The 27,525-nt window shown below is 39.3% G+C and overlaps 1 protein-coding gene across 13 annotated transcripts in view; it reads left to right on the forward strand.

The window, feature by feature from the left end:
- CARMIL1 (capping protein regulator and myosin 1 linker 1) overlaps nt 1-27,525 on the forward strand; it is a 346,067-nt gene that overhangs the window by 303,853 nt on the left and 14,689 nt on the right. For all 13 annotated transcript variants that reach the window (XM_030817391.1, XM_030817392.1, XM_030817397.1 and 10 more), the window contains 5 exons: nt 3,821-3,887; nt 4,141-4,337; nt 15,774-15,886; nt 21,996-22,428; nt 26,472-26,553. In XM_030817391.1, the coding sequence (XP_030673251.1) occupies nt 3,821-3,887; nt 4,141-4,337; nt 15,774-15,886; nt 21,996-22,428; nt 26,472-26,553 (892 nt within the window). The remainder of the gene's footprint in view (nt 1-3,820; nt 3,888-4,140; nt 4,338-15,773; nt 15,887-21,995; nt 22,429-26,471; nt 26,554-27,525) is intronic.

Raw genomic sequence — 27,525 nt, forward strand, 5'->3', positions numbered from 1 at the left:
GATCCTGAATGAAATAGGCAACAATTTAGAGACAAGATTGGATTTTACAAGATGGTTCAGCTAGCAAAACAGGCAATGAATTTAAAATATCTCCAGCCATGTGCCTGAAAGCAAGCAGAGTGTTGATGAAGAGGATACAAACATTCAAGAGGAGACAAGTGCTTATTCCACTCATGTAATAATAACAATAATAAAGACATGATTACTTTTAAAAATTTTTTCCTGATTCTTGTCATATTACTTGTTTCAGGCCCAGGGTTGTAGAAAATCGACATTATGATTTGCTTCTTATATTAGGAGAGCTTTCCTAATCTTCATCTCAACTGGTATTGTTATTTTTTTTGTTGTTTCTACAGCCTTGGTGGTGAGGGGGAAGTAATTATGGATTCTTGAACTTGGAGTGAGAGTGTTATTTATTATTCTTTGAGCAAACGTGGCAAAAACAAAGCACCTCTTTCTATTTTTATGGTGACTTAAGCAATTTGACTCTCATTTTAAAAAAAAAATATGTCTAGGAATTACATGTTAAAAGTGGGTTTGACAAGAAAAAAATGTTATGTTGTTTGGAAGGTTCCAAGATTAGTCTAACTGGTAGTAAAAGTAGACATATCTCAATTGAGCTATGTGCAGAATAGTTTAAAATTCATTATAAAAATTTGATCAAATGAGTACAATTTCAGAGTAATGTAGACATTGATGCTTTTGGATTCTCAGAAAATAGAGTTGTGGCCTTTTTGTTCACAGTGTCTGCCACAGTGGGGATTTATTGATGATTTGTGATGTTAGGACAAGAAAGAAGTCTGTGTTTAAGATTTTCCTGCTAAAATTACATTTAAAACAAGGGTTTAACACATTTTTCCTCATACTTCTTTGGGATATGGGTTTTGAAAATTATACCTTATTGCTTGCAAGATGCATTTTTTAAGATAAGTTAATTTTGTCTAGGCCTCAAGTTGACAGTGTTAACCATTGATTGATGAGAGATCCGTTTGCAGTATGTACCTCTTCTTTTTCAAATGCTGACCCCCCTTCATCTGATGGACAGTTTGTGATTTCTCTGACTCAGAAAATACTTAGGCATTAGCAAATGTCAGGGAAAGGTCAATAAGGACTAAGAAACAGTTTGAAAAAATTGACCCTTTCATTTTGGTACAAAAAGAGAAGAGAGCTAACAGTGTTAAAGAAGATGGTAAAGTCAGATTGTTTTCTTTTTCTGGGATGTAATTCATCAACCCAACAGTTGGGGAGAGGAGGAGGAAGGAGCGCAAGTAAACCAAATTTCTGGACAAACATTAAATATTTGCTCCTAAATATGCACTTAGGTGGATAATTATAGTACATTTTTATATTTCCTCTTGCTTTAGGTTTATATGTAATGGCATTGTAGGAATAAGCCAATAAGATTAAGGAAGTCCACATTTTCTGTAAAACTAAGAAAGAATCACTTCCAAAGAAAAGTAATAAAAATATGAGAGAAATGAGATTGAGTTTTTTTTCCCTGTTGTTGCACTTAAATCCCATGAAGGAAAGATATAGAAGCTGGGTTGCCTTCTTAATACCAATTGTAGAAACTGGCCTGATTACAAATTCTATTTTAGCAAAAGACCATTGGCTCTGTGCCAGAACTTCAGAACTACAAGATATGATAGGTACAGATTTATGGGAAATGTAATTAGAAGTTACTTACCCTTGTAAAAAGCACACAAAGTAAAGGAAAGCAAGTGAAATACATTAGAGTGAGTTTTTCTGATATTCAAGCTTTCTCTACTGGGCTTTGAAGCACTGGAAAACAAGACCAAGAGGAGAAAACTAGCTCCCCTTTGAGTGATATCAACCGTCAAATTATCCTGATGATTTTGTGTGTTTCTTAATTATGTCTATGAAATTAAACTAAGCTGAATGACCTATTCACAGATGGACGTGAGTTTGTAAATGTGATTCTTTCTGTACATATTATATATTGTCATTTATTTTATATATAGTACATATTTTTATATGTTTAAAATTGTTTGAAATATCATAATTTTTATATATTTTGTGTGTATTTGGTATCATAAAGACTTTCATGATATGGAAACTTAAACCAGACTATTTTTGCCCATGAATACACTTCCTGTAAAATATAATCAAGAGTCAGGAAAAAAAAAAAAGACATCTTCAGTCCATGCGTTTTTAAACATCTTTCCTCTTTATTTGTGACAATCTAAATGAAATTGGCTAAAAATTATATCTGAAGCTACGTCTTGATTATTTTACCTACCATGATTGTGCACAAGATGGATAGAATACTGAAGAACTTGTTGCGACCAAACACAGCATATATTTTGATAGCTTGTATCTCCTGAGAATTATTTTCAGAGATTTCACTTGTGAATAGACCAGGCAGGCCACTAACTTCTTCAGCCAACTGCATGGCTAACTTTGGGGGAGAACTGCCTTAAACTGGATTCCTTTCCATTTGCATGGAGTTAGCTGAGTTTTTATTGAACCTGCAAAGCCTGTTAATTTATAAGTAGCTTTTCCTCAGATTGTCTGCCTTTAACAAAACCTTGAAAAAAGCCAAATCAGCAAGTTTCATTTTGTATTTTAGGAAAACCAGTCTGGATTTCAATACAATTGCTAATCATTTTTTTATCCCCCTTTTCTCTCAACAATAAATGATAGCAAAACGATATTATTATTAAAACTGGCATAATTGTCAAAACTATAGATTTGTTTGCTTTAAAGATCAGTATCTGCCAGTTTCTCCTTGGAGCTAAAGAATGTTTTTCAATCATGTAGATTTTTTTTTGAGGAAGCATTAGATGAAAACCTATTAAATGAAATGAAAGTATGCAAACTAAGTTCTTTCAGTTATGTTACCTCTTAGTTTATACACGTACCAGTTTCCTGATATCAAACCAGTGAAAACATCCCTAACATCCATCCATCTCTATATGGGTCATGAATGATGTGGCAGGAAGGATGCTGGCCTGACCCTCTTCACTGGGTTCTATCCCTGGCTCTGCTCCTTCTGACACCATGAATGTTAGCCTTTGTCATCTCTGTAACTCAGTTTCATCCTTGGAGTTTATTTGTGTAGGTGATGACAAAGCTTCCCTCCGTCTTTGACATTTGTGTGATCCTATTGAGGGAGAAGATAGTGCCTTTCTGAGGGTTGGCTTTGCACCATAAACAGTTGACACCAATGCTAGGAAAGTGCTCTTCAGTTTTGGCCCTGGGTTTGAGTTTGGGTTTCATTTTTTAGAAGATTAGCAGGATCAAAGACATTTCACTGAGAAGTGCCAGCAGATACAGATTTTTGAATCCTAGCACTTTTTCCTGGTCTTTGCCCATGATGTAAAGATCAAAATCTTGGGGGCAAAATGAAAAACAAGAGAGTGCAACTACCTAAGTCATTGACGTGACACAGAAAGAGGTCAGGGTTGCTTACATTGATGTTACTGTGACAATGATCAGTTAATAATAGTGTTTTCAATTTTTCGTAACTGATTTTTACAGTCTTTGATTTTTATTTTTGTATCCATTTTAACATCCTCTATACAGCTTGGAATTAAATTCATTCATTGTTCTTTTCAGCTATATAAGTGGAATTCAACTGGTTAGGGATGGGGGAACAAAAGAAAGAGTTTAGCTGTATCATTTGAGAAATTGTAAACATTTAGAAATAGTTTGGTCTCTTCAGTCAGGTTTTCAATCATCCTCTAAAGCAGAGAAACAAGTACTGAGTTAAACAATCGATCCAGAATGTTTCAGAAGTTTGAAAGGCAAGTTTTCTGTGGCTACCTGTTTTTTTTAATTATTATAATTTCATTTCTAGATGACCCCTAAATCCAAAAGGAAGAGTATCCACAGCCGAATGCTGCGGCCTGTTTCTAGGGCCTTTGGTAAGTGTTTTGCTGCTGCCAGTCATTTCCTTGGAACTGTGAAGCACCCTTAGCAAGACCTTAGACCATTTTAGGGATGTTCCTTATGGATGCCCTAGATGAGTAAATATTGAGAAAGAATTAAGTGATCTGTGAATGGGTGTTTGCTATTGTATGCTAGACTTAAAATTACTTTTAGGAATTTTTCATCCATCTCTATGCATTAAGCTTTGGCCGTGGGCTGTTTTTCTTTTTTTTTTTTTTTTAATTTTAGAAATGGAGTTTGATTTAGATAAAGCGCTGGAAGAGGTACCGATTCACGTTGAAGACCCGCCGTTCCCATCCCTCAGACAGGAGAAGCGGAGCTCGGGATTTATCTCTGAGTTGCCCTCCGAAGAGGGGAAGAAGCTGGAACACTTTACCAAGTTAAGGCCAAAAAGGAATAAGAAGCAGCAACCCACCCAAGCAGCGGTAGGTGGACTGGAGAGGCCCCATCTCTCCCACACCCTTTTCTTTGGGGAAAGTTGGAGGGTCTTGCTAAAGTGCTTTGCACAAACATGAAAACTATGTTTAAGAAGACTAGAACCTCTTTGCATGAGATATACAAAGTATCTCAACTTGGTGCTCAATAATTTTGGAGAATGAACAGATTGTGTCACTTAACTAAAACAACATAATTGTGGAGAAGACAATGCTGTAAAATTTCCAATTCTTCAGAACAGAGCTGCCCTTGGAAATCCTTAGATAGATAAGGATTATCTAGGATAGGAAATCCTTATTCTAGATAAATGTCTCTAGCATTTTACAGTGTCTGGGCAAAAAAGATACGAGTACCAAAAGAATTAATTGGTAATTAAAAATTGTTTGATTCTGGAGTGAACACATGCATCCCGCCTCCACAAACCGATGTAACCGAAGTGTTGGAGAAGAGCCCTAAGTGGGAGCCCCAGTGTGTGACTCTTGACATCCTGCTCTTTCTACTCCAGTAGAAGACTCAATTGTGGGTGCTGATGAACCTTAATGTACTTTACCCATGTCTCTCTCTGGTTAATGTCTTTTCTCTCCTTTATAGCTAAACTTCTTGAAAAAGTTTGCCTATGCCAACTGTCTCTACTGTCTCTCTTCTTCACCTTCCTGTCACTCCACAATTTACCAAAATCTTCCTTCTATATCTACCTACCCCGTAAACCACCCTCCCAAGGTCACTCCACACCAAATCCTGTGGACTCTTTTCAGCTATCCATCATCTTACTTGATGTTTCAGCAGTTCTTTGACACAGAAAGCTCTGTCATTCCCGACAGAAGATTTCCCGGTCATCACACTCTTTTCTTTTCCACCTACTTCTCCAGTAGTGTCCTTTCAGTTTTCCTGCCAGACCCATTTAAGTTTTTTATTGTTTGGGTGATGTCATCTGAACTCATGGTTTTAGTCTCTGTTGTTGACTGTAGATTTGCCTCCTAAATTTGAATTAGTACCTCGGGCTCAAAAATTTGAAACTTAGATCCCACCTTTCCCTATAAGCCTGCCCTTCTCATATCCCCTGTTTTTCTTGGGACATCATCAGTTGACAGGTTAGAAAGCTGAATATGATCCTGATCACCAGCTCTCCCTCTTCCTCCTTGCTATGGCTACCTCCCATCCTGAGCTCCAGCCCTCTAATGCTGCAGCCCTTTTCTTATTGCCTCCCCCCATCTCCTGGGCTGAGAACTACTTTCAGATTTTTTACATCTCCACTACATCTCTGTAACTATCCACTTCTCTATACTTCTCTGTCCACCAGTGCTCTGGGAAAAAGCCAGATCTATTTAGACCTCTGGCCATAATACATTATTTTGGGACTTACCTTTGTGTTACACAGTCCCTAAGGGAAAACAGCCTAGAGTATGCCAACCCTGTGAGTCCTGGCTTCATTGTGGACAAAGGTGAAATCTCTCTAGAACAGACTGATGAGGTTGGGACATGCCACCCCAAAATGTGACACCTTGGCATTTGAGGAAATAGCAAAAGCAGGAAGGTCATTCTCATCTTCCCCTTGTCTTTCTCCCTTGAGGCAGATCATAAAAGCTTCTTTCAAGAAGTACCCTCTGTATAGCCAGAGGAAAGAAATGTCCTTATCTCTGAAGACTTGGGGACAGAGGGAAGAATCTGAACAAACAGGCCTTACTAAGTGCCCCCAGGTTATTACCATTAGATCATAGTTGTTTCTAAAGAAGGCAAAGCTTCTTCCAGGAAGCCCTCCTTACCGCTCCCACTGTGTTCCCGCAGAGCTAGGGTCACATGACACCAGGGAAGTTGTTCTCACAGTGTGGTTGTGCACAGTGCACAGCCTGAGCAACTCTCCATGGAGGCCTCACCTCCTCCGGTGCCTGATGCTTACTCTGCCACAGCTCTCATCACACAGAGTTTTCTCAGCTTACTCCTTGTCTCTAAGTTCTATGTAGGCAGGGCCTGTGATTTATTATTCATGGTAATATGCTCAGTGCTTACATTGGGTTTTGAATATAGTAGGGGTTCAACAATACTTATAGGATAAGTAGGTGGATAGCTGGAGACATAGATGGATGAAGATCACAATAACTTACCTGCCTGGTTGATAATTTCCTCACTTTAGATCAGGCTTTTGTTGTGTTTGGTTAATTTCTCTCATTTGAATCCAAATCGCTTGACACCGTTTCAAAATACAAAAAAAATTCTAGTTTGTTGTTTTCTAATTTACTGATTTTTAACTTTTTTAGTCCATTATTACATATACTTATAGGGATATACTTTCCTTTCTTTCTCTTTTTAAAATAAAAGAATTACTTTTGTAGATAGGTAAAAAGACAATCCCCCCCCCGCCCAACAACCCACACTTCAGGTTCTAGGATGTTACTGAATAAATGGTTTCTCTATGGCTCTTTCCATATGGAATAACACTAGCAATATAACTCGTCTGCGAAATGGCTTAAGTTTATCCTTGATAAAACTGGTGACTCATGGAAAGAGATAATCTTGTGTACTTTTATCTTTTCTTTTTTTTTTTTTTTTTTTGAGATAGGGTCCCACTCTGTGACCCAGACTGGAGTGCAGTGGCACAGTCATGCCTCACTGCAGCCTTGAACTCTTGGGCTCAAGCAATGACAATCTTCCCACCTCAGCCTCCTGAGTAGCTGGGACTACTGGTGCACACCACCATGCTTGGCTAATTATTTAAATAATTTTTTTGTAGAGATGGGCTCTTGGTATGTTGCTCAGGCTGATCTCGGAACTCCTAGCCTCAAGCTACCCTCCTGCTTGAGCCTGCCAAAGTGCTGGGATTGCAGGCATGAGCTACCATGCCAGCCTTTTCTCCTTAAATGTTTGAAAAATAGAAAAGAAGGGAAGGAAGCTGTGGCAGAGTCCTATTTGAGGTGCATACTAGGTATTGCAAGGGAGAACGGATATTTCTCATGTATCACTAGGTTTCATGGCTGAAGCACCTGTAACAAAAGACAGGTCAACCAGAGAAAAGCATAAGAGAATGTATTTAATGGAAGTTTTATGTGACATGGGAACCTTCAGAAATGCAGACTCAAAGAAACAGGAGAAACCTTTGTATTTTTATGCTAAGTTTGATGAATTGGTTACTTACAGAGAAGTAGGATTAGACAAAGGGGGTATGATCTAATGGTAATAAACTGGGGGCACTTAGCAAGGCCTGTTTGTTCAGACTCTTCTCCCTCTCCCCATGTCTTCAGAGACATTTCTTTTTTCTGGCTATAGGGAGGACATTTCTTTTATCTGCCTATAGGGAGGGCATTTCTCCAATGAAACTTTTATGACCTGCCTCAAGGTTGAAAAAGGCAAGGGGAAGATGAGGATGACCTTCCTGCTTTTGCTATTTCCTCAAATGCCAAGGCGCCATATTTTGGGGTAGCATGTCCCAGCCTCATCAATCTGTTCTAGAGAGATTTCACCTTTGTCCACAATGAAGCCAGGACTCACAGGGTTGGCATACTCTAGGCTTTTTTCCCGTAGGGACTGTGTAACACAAAGGTGAGTCCCAAAATAATGTATTATGGCCAGAGGTCTAAATAGATCTGGCTTTTTCCCAGAGTACTGGTGAACTGAGGAGTACGGATTAGCACACCTTTACTTGAATTCATAGTGAAAATATATTACCTTATGATATCACGCTGCTTACAATTTCCAGAGTGCTTTCATGTCTAACAGCCCTGTGAAGCTGCCACATAGGCACCATTATTTAAATTTTTCAGGTAAGAATGAGGAGGCTGTGGCTTACTTTTATTATTATTGTTCAGTAAGAACAATTATTAACAATTATCGTTGTTTTTCTTCCTAGGATTCAGTAAAATCAGTTCATCCAAAGTCTGTCTTAGCTTTTCTAGAGTTTGTCTCTGAACGCTAATGCCTCAAATGAACTTTTCCAGGTGTCAGAATTGTCAACGCCAAGGCTGAGTTAAATGCCAGCATGCCAGTTTCTTCCAGGTCAAACATGTTGTAATGACTGATTTTTGTGCCAAAAATGTACAAATAGATATTTATGTAATATGAAGAGTAGATAACCTATTTTTTAAAAAAGAAACTAGGCACAAAAATGTAACCTCAGATCAAACCACAGTCATTTTAAGAACAATGGATATAGATATTTCAGCTATATGTTTTAATTCCACCTCTATCACTCCAAAAACAACAAAAAAAAGATTTTTAAAAAAAAAAATAACAAGAGATAGAATGTTTCTTTCTTTTTTCCTTTTTACTTAAGTAGATACAAGAATTCTTAGAAATTACATTATAGCTGCTTAGCCCATAGAATTTAACCTTCTACTGTAGTAGTAAGAGTAGTATGCTACGCTCAGCCAGTGTGCTCTCCCACTCCCTGGCAGTGTGTATCTGGACAGAGGCTTGTGGGATTTTTTTAAAAAACCTGAGCCAACTTGTTTCTAAATACCAACGTTGCCTACGTTGTTGAGTTGTCATAAGAAATAAATGGGATAAAAATATGCCATCCTTTACTTAAAAACATTGTTGTTCAAAGCTAGTATTTCCATTTTAATATTAGTTATCTTTACAATATAAATCTTATATTTGCTTTTGCTTTTGTACCTATTCTCCCTTTTCTACACTTAAATGGAGGAGGAAGAGTAAAAAATTCCTGGAAACCCATTTAATACCACACTCATTTGCCCTCATTAATTCAAAGGGATTCTTACCCATGTTTACTAAGAAACAAACTAACTAACTTTACATACAATTTTATTCAAAAATTATTTCCTCAGTTGAACTGACTGTCAGAAAGTCTTTGCTTTTGGGAAAAGAGCATCACATGGGTAATTTAAGAGTGGAAATGCCATTTTCTCAGGTACTAGAATGTTGCAGCTACAACAGAGAAAAGGGAGAAAATGTGTAGTGTACAGTGAGCCCTCCATATCCACACATTCTGCATTTGAGCATTCAACCAACTCTGGATTGAAAATATTTATTTAAAAAGCAATAAAAAAACCACAACAATTAAAAAATTATATAAATTTTAAAATACAGTATAACAATTATTTACGTAGCATTTACATTGTATTAGGTATTATAAGTAATCTAGAGATTATTTAAAGCACACAGGAGGATGTTTGTAGGTTATATACAAATACTATGCCATTTTATAGCAGCGACTTGAGCATCTATGGATTTTTGTCCTCGAGGGTCCTGGAACCAATCCCCCTCGGATACTGAAGTTCAGCTGTATTAGGTGGGGTGACACTAGCTACTATATGAGATAAACCTTTACTATGTTAAATCTCTGATATTTTGGAGTTTATTTCTTGTTCATATCATAGTCCATTGTGGGTATTTCTGGCCAGGGGACGCTACAGTTGTCAGGGATCCAGGCTACTTTTACTTTGTGGCTCTACCCTCCTTTTTGGTCCCTCAAGTCATATGCATTCAGCTGGAGGATGACATAAAGCATGAAGGCTCATGCCCCTGAGGTTTTAAGGGCCAGGTCTGAAAGGATGAGCTTCACATTCATCTGAATACCACTTTCCAGAACTTGGCCACGTGGCCACCTAACTGCAAGTGAGCGTTCTAACCACGACACCCAACAGGGGTGGAGGCATGCTTATACTCACTCATCCACTGCCAGTTAGCTATTGCTTCTTTCTACTTTTTCCTAACATAACTATAGGTGAAAAGTATTCCCTTAAGGAAAAATCATTGAAAAATTTGCATAGAGGAGTGGAAAGAACACTGGACTGGGATATAGTGCTGACTCTACCACTAACTGGAATAATCTCCTAGTGGAAGGAATTTTAAAGATTACTCAATATTCAAGGGAATAGGAAGCCCAGGGCAGATAACTGATTTGTCCATGATCATTCTCTGAAATATTATACCATGCAGTGGCTTCTCTTTGTGTGATATGTCAGTATCAGTCAGTTTGCCATATATTGTCAGCATAGGGCATAGCCCCACACTAGTCGGCCCAGTGATGCAACAAACCAACTCAAATCAAAATGGACTAATTCCTGGGTAATAGGTTTTCTCCTGTATGCATTGAATCATGGTGTCATAAGGCTGAAACGGATTTTGAAGTCATCTTGTCCAGTCCCTCATCAGGTGCTTAAAAATCCCTACACAGCCATTGATTGGCCATTCCATCCACAATGACTTCTTTCTCTGAAGCTGCCATTTTCTTAAAGCTCTAATTATTAGCAAATTATTTTTTGTGTTGCGAAAACTCTTACTGTATAGCTTGAACTTAGCCATCTTGTTTCTGTCTTCTGGAGTGGCACGTGGTATCCAAGTCTCTTCTACTTAGCAGACTTAACAATATTTGTGGGTCAAATCTTAATTCTTCAGCTCTTTCGATGTTCTTCATATGAAATTGTCTAGAATCCATTTACAAGTCTTGTTACTCTGTTCTGAATAAATTGCAGTGTGGCACCCAAGACAAAATAGAGTATTTAGTAAGATCTGCCATATCGCTTCTCTCCTTTTATTTATTTTTGAGACAGGGTCTCACTCTGTCACCCAGGCTGGAGAGCAGTGGTGCGATCTCGGTTCACTGCCACCTCCCCGTCCCAGGCCCAAGTGATCCTCCCACCTCAGTCTCCCAAGTAACTGGGATTACAGGTGCGCACCACCACACCCTGCTAATTTTTGTATTTTTGTAGAGACAGGGTTTTGCCATGTTGCCCAGGCTGGTCTCAAACTCCTGAGCTCACATGATCCACATGCCTCAGCCTCCCAAAGTACTGGAATTACAGGTGCAAGTAACCACACCCGACCCATTGCTTCTCTCCTTTTAAGTAGGAAACTTCTATTTATTCAACCACAGGTTGCATTCACCTTTAAAATGGCTGTATCATCCTGGTGACTGCTATTGATCTTATTCTCAGGCAAGGTCTATAATCTGTTTTTATACACATATTTCAGACAGAGAAAAAGAGGGTGCATGCAGCAGGGAATCTAAACTACCCGGAAGTCCTAGTATACTTCCAGTTGCATCTTATTGGCCAGAAATGAACCATATTTCCATCCCCAGCTACAAGAAAATCTAGGAAGATAAATGGCCAGTTGGTCACATCGATACTCCAAATCAGTCAGGGTTTTGGTATTGAGTCAACAAGAGCAAATAGACACTAAATAGACACAAAGCAGTTTCTGCTATAATTTATTCAGTTGAGAGAGTTTTCTTCTATTTTGCTAATTTTGTTTTTGAATGAATGGTAGTTTGATTCTTTTTTTTTCCAGTATTTGTTGAGACTGATAATTTTTGTTTTTTGATGTGAAATTTGGGTGAATCTCAGTAACATACTTTTTCTAGTGTTATAACATTCTTAATCATGATTTTTTGCTTTGTTTTAATACACTGCTAGGCTTTGTTTGCTAATATTTTATGAGAATTTTTGCATCTATATGCATAAATGAGAGAGACTTAACATGTTTATTTTCTTGTCTAAACCATCCATCTAGTTTGGCTTTCAAAGTTATAATATCTTCATAAAATTGATTGTGAAGCTCTTTCTTTTCTCCTATTCTCTGGAACAGTTTACATATAATAGAGATTGTCTCTTCCTCTCCTGGGATGCCATCTGGGCCCTAAGTGTTGTCTATATGCTTGTGTGCATGTGATACTTGTATGTAGATATATTACTAAGGATTTTATTTCTTTTGTCATAGATCTGTTCAGGTTACCTAATTCTTAAGATATTTTGGTAATTTATATATTTTTAGGATATCTTCCATTTAGTCTAATTGTTCATTGAATTGTTTATAGAATTCCTTTAAGTTTTTAATTTCTTATACTGATAGCTTTAATCTCTTATATAGCTGTGTCCCCTTTTTCATTTTAACATATTTTTAATGCCTTTTCTCTTCATGTTGTCATCTCTTTTATTAGTCTTTTTCTAAGAGTCAACTGTTTTATCAATCCTCTCAAGTTCATTAATTTTTTTCTTTTATTATATTTTCTTCATTTTACTTCCTTTGGGTTCCTTATTTCCTGATTGCTTAGCTAATTAATTTTCCATGTTTTTTACATTCTAATATGTGCACATAACATTCCATGATTATTCAGTTCACTAATTAGCACTCCTTGGTATATTTGTTCGAAGAATTACTAATGCACCTAATTGTCCTTACTTCCTGCCCATTCCTCTCCATCCAGCCAATAAAGACCTTGTGAGAGATTTGGCAGCTGCCGCATCAAAATCCAGGTGCACCGCCTACTGTCTTTCCCTGGTGTATTCACTGTGATAATCCTGGCAGAGGGAAAACAGAGGGTGATCTGAATTGTCTTTAGTCCTCACGATCACCAACTTATTTTCTCAGCATTCACGAATTATCCTTTTGGCACTTAAACACTGGAGGTGCAAAATCTACCTTCTTTATCAAATATCAACAACAGCGATTCCTGATTTTATTTGTAAAAGCCTTTCTCTGAGTGCAAATGCAGTGGGTTCTGGCCCCAGGCTCACGGCTGAGATTTCTGCTCCCTCCCTTTCCAACAGCTGTGCTACCCTTTTCAGTCTGAAATGTATTCTCTTTGACAGAAAAGACCAAAAGCAACTGGGATTTTGAGAACTTCTGATAACTGTTTGTCCTTTCCTTTGCTTTTGTTAGAAAAGGAACTGAAACAGCATGTGCATTTGACCTTGAACTCTTTTGCAAACTACATTTCAATTCAGTCTTCAGTTTTTCTACTGCTCTTCACGTAGGCTGATGCCACCTCCTGCTTCCTATTTTAACAGATGCATTTTAAACAATGTCTCATGGAAGATCTCCCAGTGATACTGGACTTCTCTTAACCTGTCTGCTCTCTGTCTCTTTATCTCTAAAATGACAGGGTTGGACTGGAGGATCTGTAGGGGCCAGTCCAGCCCTAAAAGCTGGCCTGTCCTGCAGGAAAACAAACTGTTTTGTTCAGCTCTGTGCCTCCATCTCTGAAACCCATTGATGTACCCCACATTCCCAGAGAACGTTTTGTGCCGGCTGTGACTTCTGTTTCCAAGCAGGAAAAGAGAAATTTTTCCTGAGGGGAGAAATTATACAAGTAAAACTTAACTTTGTTTTTTTGTTTTTTCAAAATGGAAAGAGGAATCATTGGGGGAAGCTGGGAGGAAGCCCTGTGTTAGGACCGTATGTCCTGGGGTCACATCTTTCTTCATCCATCAATCAGGTGACCAGTGTGGGTGCCCCTCACCTTCTGAGCCACTGTTTGATCTGACTAACCAAAAAGTAGGATAGTACTATCTCTTTCAGTTTAAAGGGTAGACATAAGGTTGACATCATAATGTGTAAAACACATGTAAACTGTCAAGAACTATATTAACTTAAGGGACTATTACTGCCATAGAGATTCTATCCTCAATTCTTTTCCAAAAGGGAAAAATAATGTAATAAAAGCAAGTTCTGTACTACTTTATCTTTTGTAATCAAAATAAAAGTTATTCAGTGAGCTTTTTTCTCTGCATAACGGAATTATAGAACTTTGCTGATTGTCTGCTCTTTTGCAACACATAGGAAAACCTTGCTCCAATATAAAGCACCATTCAGATGAGAGGTGTAATTGTTATTTCATAGGGTTCTTTGTCTATTATCTGTTGTCTCTTCACTTTTCAGCATGTCGCAAACATGAACTCAAACACATAGTTCATTTTCATAATGAGAGCTTCCCAATGAATGAAGTAAATGATTGTTCAAGGGTTTTTCTTTTTAAACAATTTCCATACAGACATAAGCCATGTTCCCCCTAGGCATCTTGAGACTTGCAAATCAAGATTACAGGAAATAGCTTTCCCACCGCTCTATGGCAAGACGTCTAGACCAGGTATCCCAACCACATGAGAATTTGTCCTTGTGTCCAACAGCATGGGCAAGATGCATGCTCTTTCTCAGTCATCCACAACCCATCTGTGAAATATTAATATACATTGCAGGCACAAATCAAGCATCTGACTAAGCTTACTATGAGTTGTCCTTTCAAAGAGACATGCTAACTTAGTATAGCTTTCTGATAGCTTCTCACCAGCCTCTCTCATAAGATCAGAGTTTTTAGCTGCCTGCTGGACACCTGCTTCTGAATTTCCCACAATACCTCAAACAAGAAGATAAGACACAGCTTTTTCCCCAAATATGATATTTGTAACATGTTCCCCAGAACCATGTCCCCATTTACCTGGCCTGGAAACTTTGACCATATCTTGGGCAGCTTTTGTCTTTCCATTCTCACTTCTCCACTTCATTAGTTCCTCATCACCTCCAGATTACATTAAATTATTCAAGAGTCTTTGATTTCAGCTCCTGAACAGGTTTACCTACTTATATTCTCTGGCGTCTCCAATTGGTCCTTCATGCTGCCCCAGAATTACCTCCCCAGAATTCAGGTTGGGCCATGCTGCTGCGTTGGTGGCTCCCTATCATCTAAGGAGTAAGTTCCTTCTTCCTTAGCATAAGGCTCAAGGCTGTTCCTTATGGGTTATTGTATTATTAGTTGGAAAGTATTCAACTGGATATTATGAAATACTCAATACTCACTCAAAAGTGACTTAAACAATGAGAAATATTTATTTTCTCACCCAACAAAAAATCCAGAGGCCTCAGGATCCAGGTGTGGCTTATTCAGCAGCAGAGAACAAGTACCCAGGTGCTTTCCCCTTTTTGCTTTGTTACTGTCAACCAGTGTGCGGCCTTTTATCCTTGGGCCTCCCCATTTGGTGAATGCCAGTGGCCTTCCGCAGCTCAGACATCACATCTCCCTCACATAACTGCGGAAAAACACATTCTCTCCTCCTGACAAAACCTGCCCCCATGAGCTCCCTAGCAAATTTCCCCTTGTATCTCACACACCAGGATTATGTCCCACTCCCATGCCTATTAATCACAGACAAGAGGAAGGGATTGTAGCTTAAGCAAATCAGTATCCATAATCTGACTCTAGGGCTCTTCCAGCAAGAAAGAAAGTAGGCAGGGGAGAGGGTTAGGGGCAACCAGTATTAGCATTTGCTATGCTCCATCCTTAGCAGCCAGCCTCACCCATACACCTCAGGGCCCTGGAGTTATCACCACTCTCAGAAGTCAGTGCGTGTTTCATTTCTCCATGCACTCCCTTTCCCCTTACCACATGCCCGCAGTGCCTTTCTCTGCCTTTAGAAACACTCGACTCGTCGTATCTGTTAGGTCCAAGCTTCTAATACACCAGTCAGCATGAATCCTCCACAAGGCATGGTGTTTATAGTGCATCCCTCACTTTTGTTTCTTCCTGTCTATGTTATGATTGTACATATGGCTTCTATTCCTGTAGATTACGTGGTCCCTATTTTAGTGAGCCTTGTCCCTCCCATAACCCTTAATCACAGTCTCTTAAATCTAGTGATAAATGTTTGCTAAATCAAGGTGCATGTGAATTAACATCACATCTGTTTGTTTTGCAGGTCTGTGCTGCCAACATAGTCTCCCAAGATGGTGAACAGAATGGTCTCATGGGGAGAGTGGATGAAGGTGTAGATGAATTTTTTACCAAGAGGGTGACCAAAATGGATTCCAAGTGAGTTCAGAGTAATTTCACTAATCATGCTATTTAATTCATATTTAAATTACTAACAGCTGCAATTAAACTTAGTATACTAAGTTTCATTTTATATATGGAAATTACTATTCTGACAGCTTGCAAAATATGGTCTCTGGGCTGGCAATACCAGTGTCAACTGGGACCTTATTAGAAATGCAAACTCTCAAACTCCTACCCCAGACCTACTGAATCAAAAGCTCTGGAGGTTGGGCCTAGCAATCTGTATTTTAATAAGCCCTCCAGGTTATGCTGAGGCATGCTCCAGTTTGATACCTATTGTACGAATCTAAACCAGACCACAAAATGTGCCACCCCAAGATTCTTTTAGGGCCTCATCACTTGGATAGTTCCATTACAGGGTAATGATCATGGGTGTGCTGGAATTATTTACTTTGAGCTTCTCCTTGTTCATAATTTGATTTATTGGGTTGGAGGGCTAAGTCTTTGCTAAATGGCATGATTTAACAGACAGTGTCAAAATGACAGCAAAATAAGTAAAGGGCCCTCAGAGTCAGCATTTTCTGAAGAGTTTTCTCCTCATTTTCTTGCTACTGAGACAGTTCCCTTAGAAGACAGTTCAGTGGTACTTTTATTAACAGTTCTTTAACTTGAAACATTTCAGTCTTTAAGCATGATTTGTACCATGTTATTTAATCCTCAACTAAATACAAATCTATCCCAAAATACACTCTTAACATGGATTTGTCTTTATGAAGATTCTTCACCTTGAGATATCAAATTCAGGAACAAATGTAAGCCAGATAAGCCAAAGGCGTCAGGCTGGGCACAGGTAGGGAAGCAACTAATCAATTCTATTAGATGGATGTGCCTTATCTTGCCTCGGCAGGATGGTGAGGTGGCAGTGAGTTAAATTTTATATCCATAACAATGTAACTTACTGAATCTTATAACCTTTAGGACCCAATTATTTGTCTTCTTTGACACTGGCCTTGAAGCTTAGCATACTATACTTCGCAAAATTTTGTTCTCCTATCTTTCAAGAACCAACCTAAATGTCATTTATTCTTTGAAGCTTTTCTGGAACTGCGCCTCCCACCCCCCCGAATTAATTGCTGTTTCTCTACTGCTGACTTAATACTTTTCTTTCCATCCTTCACACACATCTGTTAAAGCCCACGTAATCCTTTAAGAGTTTGTTTGATTTTTAATTTTTTTTATAACTGAAGGAATAGATGAATGTGTTTTCAATGTAAAAGATTCAAGAAAAACCAACACAAACATATAGCAAAATGGGAAATCGCTGTTAATGATTTGCTTTCAAGTCTTTTTTCCCAAATAGAATGCTACTCTTCAGGAGCGATACCTGGGCCTTATTTTGTTATAGCTTCAATGTCTAACACAGCCCATAATATATAGTCTGCCCTCAATTAGTGATGGTTAAATGAATGGAGAAAATCTCGACTCATCTCCATATAATTTACAGATACCATTGTTTACTCTTTTTAAACTTCTGAAATTTATATTCAGTTAATGAGGTGGTTTATAAGCATTCGATCTGAACTGTACGTATTGTTATACCCGCCCCAGTGTGATTTTCTTTCCTGTTAATGCTAGTTTCTTTAATAGGCTCTGAATGAAAGTTGGGTAAATTTTTTAAGGTATAAAATATATATATATTTTTTGAGACGGAGTCTCGCTCTGTCGCCCAGGCTGGAGTGCAGTGGCGCAATCTCGGCCTACTGCAAGCTCCGCCTCCCGAGTTCATGCCATTCTCCTGCCTCAGCCTCTCCGAGTAGCTGGGACTACAGGTGCCCGCCACTACGCCTGGCTAATTTTTTTTTGTATTTTTAGTAGAGACGGGGTTTCACCGTGGTCTCGATCTACTGACCTTGTGATCCACCCGCCTCGGCCTCCCAAAGTGCTGGGATTACAAGCGTGAACCACCGCGCCCGGCCTAAAATATATTTTTTTATAAAGATACTGCTCAAGGAAGATTCCGTTCATGTTTCCGTGCACAAATAGAAATAAATACATCAATTTTCATCATCAAATAATATGATGGAATCTACTGAAAGTTGTGATTTGAAATTTTTTTATAAATAGATTGTTGTCAGTCCAATCTTTAAAGGTCAAGGGATAGGTAAAATCATGAAGTAGTACGAAGGAAGTTTGAAAATCAAAGTTATACATGCTCATAAAGTGTCAGATGTTCTACAAAGGCTTAAAAAAAGTTCCTTATTATTTTCCCACTGCCTGTTCCCCAGAGGCAACTAATTTTTATTCCTTTAGCTGTTTCTTCCATTTGTCTTAATAGCATCCTTTCTTTTTCTGTTTTCTGTGTTTCATTTTTAGATAGTACTGTAACCGCTAACTTCTTACTTAGATGATGATAATACAGACTGAGTATCTCTTATCTGAAATGCTTGTGACCAGAAGTGTTTCATATTTGGGATTCTTTTTTGAATATTTGTATTATACTTGCTGGTTTTACATCCATAATCTGAAATTCAAAATGTTCCAGTGAGCATTTCTTTTGAGCACGTTGGTGCTGAAAAAGTTTCAAATTTTGAAGCGTTTCAAATTATGGATTGCAGATACTCAACCTGTATACTCTGTCACCAAACACACAGACATACACACACACACACACGTACACACGTAGTTAGACACACTTTTCCTTTCCCCACCTTCTTTATTTAATTTTATCATAATTGGTGTCTTAGTCTGTTTTCTGTTGTTATGACAAAATACTTTTGAGTGGGTAATTTATAAAGGAAAGAGGTTTATTTAGCTCATGGTTCTGGAAACTGGGAAGTTCAGGTTTGGGTGGCCACACTGGTTGGCTTCTGGTGAGGGCCTCATGCTGCATAATGGCATGGCAGAGAAGTGAAAGGAGAATTGAGTGTGTGCAAAAAGAAAGGAGGGGTGAAGGAGGCTGACTCACTTCATAACAACCCACTCTCTCAAGAACGTATCCATTCCCATGAGAACTAATCCAGTCTCAGTAATTGATTTTAATAACCTAATCACCTCTTAAAGGTACCACCTCCCAGTACTATCAAAACTTATGTTGAGCCCAAGCCTCAACATGAGTTTTAATGGGGACAAACCACAGCAGTTGGTTAGATCAATATTTAGTGTTTGCTTCATCCTAACCATGTAAACATTGACAATTGTGTTAGATCGTATACTGTGATTACATTTTCTTTCTGTAGAAATTTTTGTTTTCCTTGGTGTTAATTATTGTCCCCTTTTTCATTTGTTTTGTTTTCTGCATTCCTTTCACTGACTTATCTCCTAAATCTCCAGTAAAGACACAAATTTCCTTTCAATTTGTTCAAGTATTTTCAGTTTTTTTTCTTATTGGACACACCTCTCACCAGCATCTGACCAGCTCCAGTGTGACCTCTAGGCCCAGTCCACTGCTGTTGTCTGGGATCTCCCTTCATCATCTGCTGGGGGATTCCCTTCGCCTCATCTCTGTGTCATTTTTCTGTTTCCATTGGCCCACGCTGGTCTTAGTATATGCCCCTGTTTTGGTGGAGCACCTTCTTGAATTGCTTCCTGAGAAAGAGAGTTTGGAAAACAAGTTTCTGTAACTGTTGCATATCTTTCATTTGGATTAATAGTGTCACTAGGTATAGAATTATAGGTTGGTCTTCGTTGTATCTTAGCATTTTGATAGCTTTGCTCAATTATCTTCTAGCTTCCAGTGTTGCTATGAGAATCGGATGTTGACTTGAGTCCTGATCTTTTGTTTCTGACTTACTTTTGTTTTCCCTCTCCTCTGGAAGCATTTGGGATCTTCTCTGCATTCCCAGTGTACTAAAATTTTATGATGATATGTGCCCTGAGGTGGGCTTTTTACTTTTTAATTTAAAAAAAAAAAAAACAATTTGCTGGGCACTCATTAGCCGTTTCAATCTGGAAACTCATGTCCTTTGTTGCTGAATTTTTAAAAATTATTTCTTTCATAATTTCTTCCTTTTTTCTGTGTACTTTTTTCTTTAACTTCTATTATTATTATTATTATTATTATTATTATTATTATTATTATTATTTGAGATAGCATCTCACTCTATCACCCAGGTTATAGTGCAGTGGCGTGATCATGGCTCACTGCAACTTTGACCTTCCAGGCTCAGGTGATACTCCTACCTCAGACTCTTGATTAGCTGGGACTACAGGCATGGACCACCCCTCCCAGCTAATTTTTGTATTTTTTTGTAGGGATGGGGTTTTGCCATGCTGACCAGGCTGGTCTCGAACTCCCAGGGTCAAGCAGTCTGCCCACCTCAGCCTCCCAAAGTGCTGGGATTACAGTCATGAACTACCATGCCCAGGCCGTTATTCAGATTTTTTATTTCCTCTGTTAATCCACTAATTCCTACCTTTTCTCTCCTATTTTTTTTATTCTTTATATTCCCTTTGTTTTTCTGGAAGATTTCCTCAGCTGTATCTTCCAACCTTGAGTTTTCTACTTCTGCTGTCATATTTTGCTATAATTCCTGTTGGTGGATGCAATATTTTTTTCTCTTCCATGTTGAAAAGGAATGGGGCACCAAAGAGCTTCTTGGAAATTTGTGGGTAGAGCTTGTCAACTGGTGGGCTTCCATGTAGGGTGGTCTTCCTGGACCATTTTGTTGGGGGAGAGGGTATCCCTGACTCTCAGAATCTTTAGGTCCTTTCTGTTGAGCTTTGGAAACTTCGATCTCCTGCCTGGTGGGTATAAACCTTCCTGCCTGATTCTGGCATGCAGAGTGAGAAAAGGGGTCCCGGAGGCGTCACTGCTCACTGTGCAGGCTTTCTTGAGCCTCCCTGTTTCGTGATCCTCACTCAGCTCAGCTGCATTTATTGTCCCCCAGCTCAGCTTCTTTGGTTCATTCTCTCCAGAGAGTGAACTTGCGTGTTGGGATGGGCATCACTGGCTCTGTGGTTTAGGGAGAGGGTCTGATGAATTTCCGAATGGGCTTCACAAAGAAGAGAACCTTCCTGTCTTCATTTCCCCTTCACTTCCACTTGCAGAGGTGCCTGCTTCTCCTCCTTCTGGAGCCAGCACAAATCACATGCTTCTTGGTCTCCCCCACTGTTGGCTTAGGTTTCAGCTTTCTCTGATCTATTAACTCAATTTTCACATATAACTAGTGTATTTTGGCTTGCAAATTTTATGTTTTTGCCTTTTCTCCCCTGTAGGGCTTATGCTTTCTTTTATAAATCCTTTGCTATTATTTTAATGGCGATTCAGGGGAGCTAAGTGGATATTCAGTCTGACAGCTTTAAATGAGACAAGTTGTCTGTGATACTTCCTACTTAGCTCATTTCATTGACTCCGTCTCCCCTTCCATTTCCCAAGTTTCAGCATATTCTCCTTCTGAAAACTCTCCCAGAGCATACTCTCTGCCTTTTGGAACCAAACTCAGGTTTAGCTGCTTGCCCCTCAAAAAGTCAAACACATGAGAAGCAAAGTTTGGTTTATGCAAGTGCTGACAGCTTGGGAGATGGCCAGACTCAAGTCCCAAAAAGCCGTCTCAAATTTTCAGGCTGGCTAAAGGGGTTTTAAGGTGAAAGGCGGCATGAAAACCATGCACAGGAGTGGTGTGGGGTGCAGTTCTGTTGGTTGTTTTCTGATGACTATCTTGAGTAATGGACTATTTGGAGGTCTGGTTGGTTTCCTCTTGGCAGGGGTTAGGTTATGGACTAACTGCGTACCAATTTCTACTTAGAAGGGAGAAAATTGCACCACCACCTCTGTTTTATGCCTGGATTGTTTCAAGATACCCTTTGGAATTCTCAAGCAGAGCAAGTAGTTAGATACATATATAAAACAAGAAACAAAGGGAGAGAGGGGTTACATTTAGAGTAAGCTAGCAAACTGGCTGTACCAGTTACATTTTCATCTTTCATTCTTAATGTGTGTGTGCCTCAATTTTCTCACATGTGAATATGACGATGATATTCCACATTCCTTTCTGTTTCCTAAGGGCAGTAACTCAAATCCGCTTTTAAAAATGCTTCTGAATGGTTACTGTATATGTAGCAATCTCCATATTTATATTTTGACTGATTCTTGCTGGAACTTATTTACAGTAAAAACAACAGATCTGTGTCTTGGTTTGAAATGCAGGAAATGGTCAACAAGAGGCTCAGAGTCCCATGAGCTTAATGAAGGAGGAGATGAAAAGAAAAAGCGAGATTCTCGGAAAAGTAGTGGCTTTCTCAATTTAATCAAGTCCCGGTCCAAATCTGAGCGACCACCAACGATCTTGATGACAGAAGAACCCTCCTCACCAAAAGGGGCAGTCAGAAGTCCACCTGTGGACTGTCCCAGGAAGGACACAAAGGCCGCTGAGCACAATGGCAATTCTGAACGGATAGAGGAGATAAAAACACCTGACTCCTTTGAAGAGAGTCAAGGGGAAGAAATTGGGAAGGTGGAACGGAGTGACAGCAAGAGCAGCCCCCAGGGAGGGCGGAGGTATGGGGTCCAGGTGATGGGCAGTGGTCTGCTGGCAGAGATGAAAGCCAAGCAAGAGAAGAGAGCTGCATGTGCACAGAAGGTAAGGGTGGACCTATTTTTAATTCATTCATTTATTTGATATATAATAGATGCACGTATTTTCATGGTGCCTGTGATGTTTTTATGTCTATCACCTTAAACATTTAACTTTCCTTTATGCTGGGAATATTCAAATTACTCTCTTCTAGCTATTTTGAAATAGACAATAGATTATTGTTAACTAGAGCTACCCTACTGATCTGTCCAATACTAGGTCTTGTTTCTTCTATCAGCTGTGTTTTTGTACCCATTTTGTACCTCTTTTCATCTCCCCCCATGCCCCCACACTTCCTGCCCTCTGGTAACCCCCAATCTACTCCTTGTCTTTGTGAGATAAGTGGGGGTTCATTTTTGACTTGGTTGTCCTTGTTTGTGTTTTTGCCCTCACTTGGTTTATTTGGGTGAGAAAATAAAAATAGCCTGCTGGTTAAATAGAAATCCAAAACCATAACTTATTGCTAAAGAACCTGGAGCACAGACCCTAAAGAAATGGCCATGTTTTCACTTTGGCCCAAGGGTCACGCTGTTGTGGAGTGCCAGCATTCTAAGGTAGGCTTTGAAGACTGCAGTCTTTTCCCACCTGCCCAGGGGCCTCCTGTGCATGTCTTGGAAGCATGTCAGGGATGTTCCGGGTTCGGGGGAAATGCTCATGTCTGGGAGAAAAGACAGTCGGCTGAATCCAAATGGAAGACTGAGGGTAATATTGAAGATAGGTGAACTAACAGAGGGAAATAAAAACACTGAAACTAGGTTATACATAAAAATGGAAACTATTTTCTAACTTACTCCCCTTTCAAACCTAAAAATTATTCTCTTTTTAAACCTAAGAATGCCTTGCTATATTCCAGATTTAAAAGACAAAGACAAAAAAGTCAAAGTATTCTATTAGATTTAATTGAATATTTGACCATTGATATGTATCATCTGTTGCTACAAAGAAAAACTTCGTAGTTTAAAACTTGCTGAGTTCCCCCAAAATCTGACTTAAAACATTATTTATTCTTCAAACCTCCTTTTAAAGTATAAGGAGTCGTTTTCACTTTTCTTTTTACCCCTATTTTCTCCTGTCACCACGTGAAGGATTGTATCTGTGTGATAAGATGAACATACTCATGTTTAAGTCAGGCTATGGTTTCTGTGCATTATCTTGAGCTCCATTATTTTTACACAACTGGTTCTCCAAAGAAAGGAAATCACATGTCTATTTTATTTGAAGTATCACGATAAAACAGTTCATCCCGGTGAGCCCTTGACTTTCAGAAAGTAAACAATTAACTACATGGCAGGTGTAGGGAGCTCTTTTATATGGCTTCTAAACAACCAATGTTTAAAAATTAAACTCCACTTCCTACCTGATCTTACAACTATTCACCAAAGTTCTTCCACCAACATCAACATTATTTAGCAATTCTCTAATTGCAGATCCCTCCTAACTCACTGAGCAACCCTTAGAGTTGGGAGAGACTACTTAACTACATCCTGCTCAGTCAACAAAGGAGGCATGGTGTGGCCCTCACTGGTCAGAATTCCGGATAATACTACAACCATGTCGTTAGTGAGTCAGATGCCCAAGGAAATGTTAAAATTTTAATCCATGTTGTGAATTTCTTTATAACAATGAATGTACGGTTTTCATTAATATGCTGTTTATGTTTTTCATGATTAACAGTTTCTTTTTGGTGTAAAGATGATATGTACTAGAGTGTTTTATTCATGTAGTTTGGATTTGATATATAAATTGGCTTAAAGTGACAAAATCCTTATGGTTTTATATTTGTTTAGGGCTTACACAGTATTAATGATCTGTTAGCGCCATCTAGTGTCACTTCAAAACAACCATCGTTAAAAATTCTTGCCATTTAAAATTCATGGGTCTTCTGTCAAAATCATTAAATAATGAAGTTTTTCAAAAATTAGCTTTAGAACTTTTTTTTCCTAAAGTACCATGACTGTATTCTTTATAAAGGTAGCAACAATTAGCATCAATGATCAATATACTGTTGAAAAAATATATGGTGTCTTCACCCTCTAAGTAATTCTCTTTGCATTGTTGGCATTTGAGATATGTATGTATTTTTTTTAAAGAAAAAGAACTGTAAGTATGAAGATATGACACTTTTCATTTATTGACAAAAGAGAGAAATAAGCAGTGAATACTTAGAGTTCATATATTTTCCTCTGGGGCCTCCAAGTCATCTGTCCACATACAAAGGCAATGGGCATTATATTATTTTATCCTTATTCCCCACAGTCACTTTGAGATTTATAAATAACTTTAAAAATCTGGGAGGGAAAAGAAAACAACTCCCAGGATTGTTTTAGAGATGCAGGCAAATGGGGTGCCCCGGGTACAGAATTTAAGGAGGTCCTCACTTTCAGGTGCCTGCCGTGCACTTGGAGGAAACTGAAAGGGAAGGATGTGGAAGGGGCCTTCATGGATGGTCCCCAGCCCTGTCCTGCAGACACTTGTCCTGGGCACAGAGGGCTGGCATGGGACTTCCTTTTTAGGGGATCACTTTTCCATAGTGATGCCAAATAATGTGCTTGTTTTAGCTGCAGTGCTTCTATACACATTTCCTCCTGGAGACCTGTTCAGCACCTTGCATTCATGACAGTGGAACTTTTGTCATCTTCCTGAGAAGTTCCTTAGCCTTCCTGCCACTTGGGTGCTTCCTTCTGATAGAACCAGCACTCCTGGGGAGTGTGTGATTGGGGTAGATTGATGAATCCAGGGAGTGAGGCTTATGTCACCTGCATTTGAAATAATCCTTCCTGTATCATCAAACACAGTTTAAAGTTAGGAATTGGCTGCAGAGCTTTTTAGGTTTGTCAGAAGCATGAGATGAGCAGGAACCAGCAGTCTGAAGGTCAGACTGCCTTGGAAATCATCATGCCTCCTGGTCTACTGGTCCACCTTGTTTTTGCTTGTTAGGCAGTAGATGTGGACCATCTTTGTCATATAATTCTTAGATATTATGAAGTAAACACCAGACTTTGCTTTGTATATCTTTTTTTTGTATCTAAATGCCTCAGTCTAGTGTAGACTTTCTAAACTTTCCACTCCTACCCCAAGACAGTGGCGTTTTACTTTCCCCATCATCACCGTCTTCACCATCACTAATTCCTCCCACCTACAGATTTTTAAAAAATTTATTCAGTCTTGTGTATCTGTATTTGCCTCCTAAATAATAGATCTGTGTCCTGTGGTTCTACCTCAGAGCAGGGAAGACCCTGCCTCTTTCAGGACCCCTTTCACCTATATTATCATTGAGGTTGGAAAGATTTCTGCTGCTTTGAAAATTTTATATGTATATATTTTTTAATAGATAGGGTCTTGCTCTGTCGCCCAGGCTGGAATGCGTTGGCACGCTTATAGTTCACTGCAGCTTCGAACTCCTGGGGTTGGTCAGGTGATCCTCCTGCCTCAGCCTCCTGAGTAGCTGGGACTTCAGATGCATGCCATCATGCCTGGCTAATTTTTCTATTTTTTGCAGAGATGGGGGGGGTCTCACTATGTTGCCTAGGCTGGTCTCAAACTCATGACCTCAAATAATTATCCCAATCTCAGTTTCCCAAAGTGCTGAGATAGATTACAGGCATGAGCCACTGCACCCAGCCAAAACTAGATTTTTGGAAACCAAACGTAAAGCAGATTCTGTACATTTCTAGCAGGCAAGGGCCCTCATCACATAAAGCATCAGGGGCTGCAGAGCCTGCATAGATTCAACAAGAAAAACAGTAAAGGTCACCAAGCCCACTGACTTTCCCTGGCCCCATGCATCTCTCACCTGTGAGGAGCCTTCCGAGGAACCAAACCGGCCACACTTTGGACCCCAGAGCCCTGACCCTAAACACAGAATAGAATGTGTTTCTCACAGCTTTGTCCCGGCAGGAGAGCTTGTGGAGACAGCTCAGGCACAGTCACCGTAACAGCAGCTGAGTTAAAGAGCCCTTCTTTGCTGTCATTTATTATCTGCATTGTTTTTTCACTTTTGCATTAAATAAATGTGCACTTTTTGTGGGGATGGTGCTTGAATTTTTTAGAAGCTTGGGAATGATGCCGTATCCCAGGATTCCTCCAGCCCAGCCTTGAGCAGCGTAGAGCGGTTGGATGGAGGTGGGGCAGGTAAGTCAGGCCATTGCCATCACCCCCTTAGGAAAAGCGCTTACCTTCTGATTGCAGAGTCACATGATTGACAGAAGAAAAACTTAAACAGGGAGGCAAGAACCGATCTCTTTGTTGTGTGTTCTCAGCTATCATCTGAAAGACCACATCCCTTCACCTGCCTTACCTTCCCCTGGGGCGCATCCTGCCCCACTGTAGCATTGTGCCTGGATAGAGCACTTTTTGATTTCCCAAAGGGAGGAAATTCTGACCATTTTTTCATTGCAAACTTCTCAACTTTGAGCATTTTGGCAAAGTTGGGGGTGGGGGCAGTGTACAGGATCATGGCTGCTGTGTTTAAGAATAAGCCATGATGACATATGGAAGATGGGTGGCTGTCTTGTTTGGTATGAACAGTGTGCTTCCTTTGCAGCTTGAATATGCATGAAATCCAATATCCCTTGTCCCTCTGAATTTTTAGGTATAAGAAAATAAGAAAATATCTTAGATGACAACTGGAGAGTAATGTGTTAACTGTGTGATAGAATCCTCATTTTGCTATTTGAGATTCTTATGCATAGCTACAGTATCTTGGTGCAGTAAGAGTTGGATGATAAATCACATTTTATGGGTTTATTTTTGCCAGTTGTCTTGTTAAATTAAGGCAGCAGTATGGATGGAGGTGGGGGATGAGATGACATTTCTGGAGCTGTTCTCACTAAACACGAGATTGCAGCCATCAGCATCACCCTCCTCACTCAGAACCTGCAGCCAGAGTCCTAACTGCTTATTGTCCAGAACCAAGGCACTTACATTTGGTAATACCTGTACCTTGTGCCAGATCTGAGAAAGACCCGAATATTTGAAATGCATGAAGAACCACTGTTTTCCTTGTATGTGATTACGGCACTGTACACTATTAAATGTAAAAGCTTGTCATCCCTGGAATAGTCAGGGGTGATCAGAAAAGAACCAAAAAGTTTATTGCTTTTC

Source organism: Nomascus leucogenys, chromosome 8, assembly GCF_006542625.1.
Source record: "Nomascus leucogenys isolate Asia chromosome 8, Asia_NLE_v1, whole genome shotgun sequence".
Lineage (NCBI taxonomy): Eukaryota > Metazoa > Chordata > Mammalia > Primates > Hylobatidae > Nomascus > Nomascus leucogenys.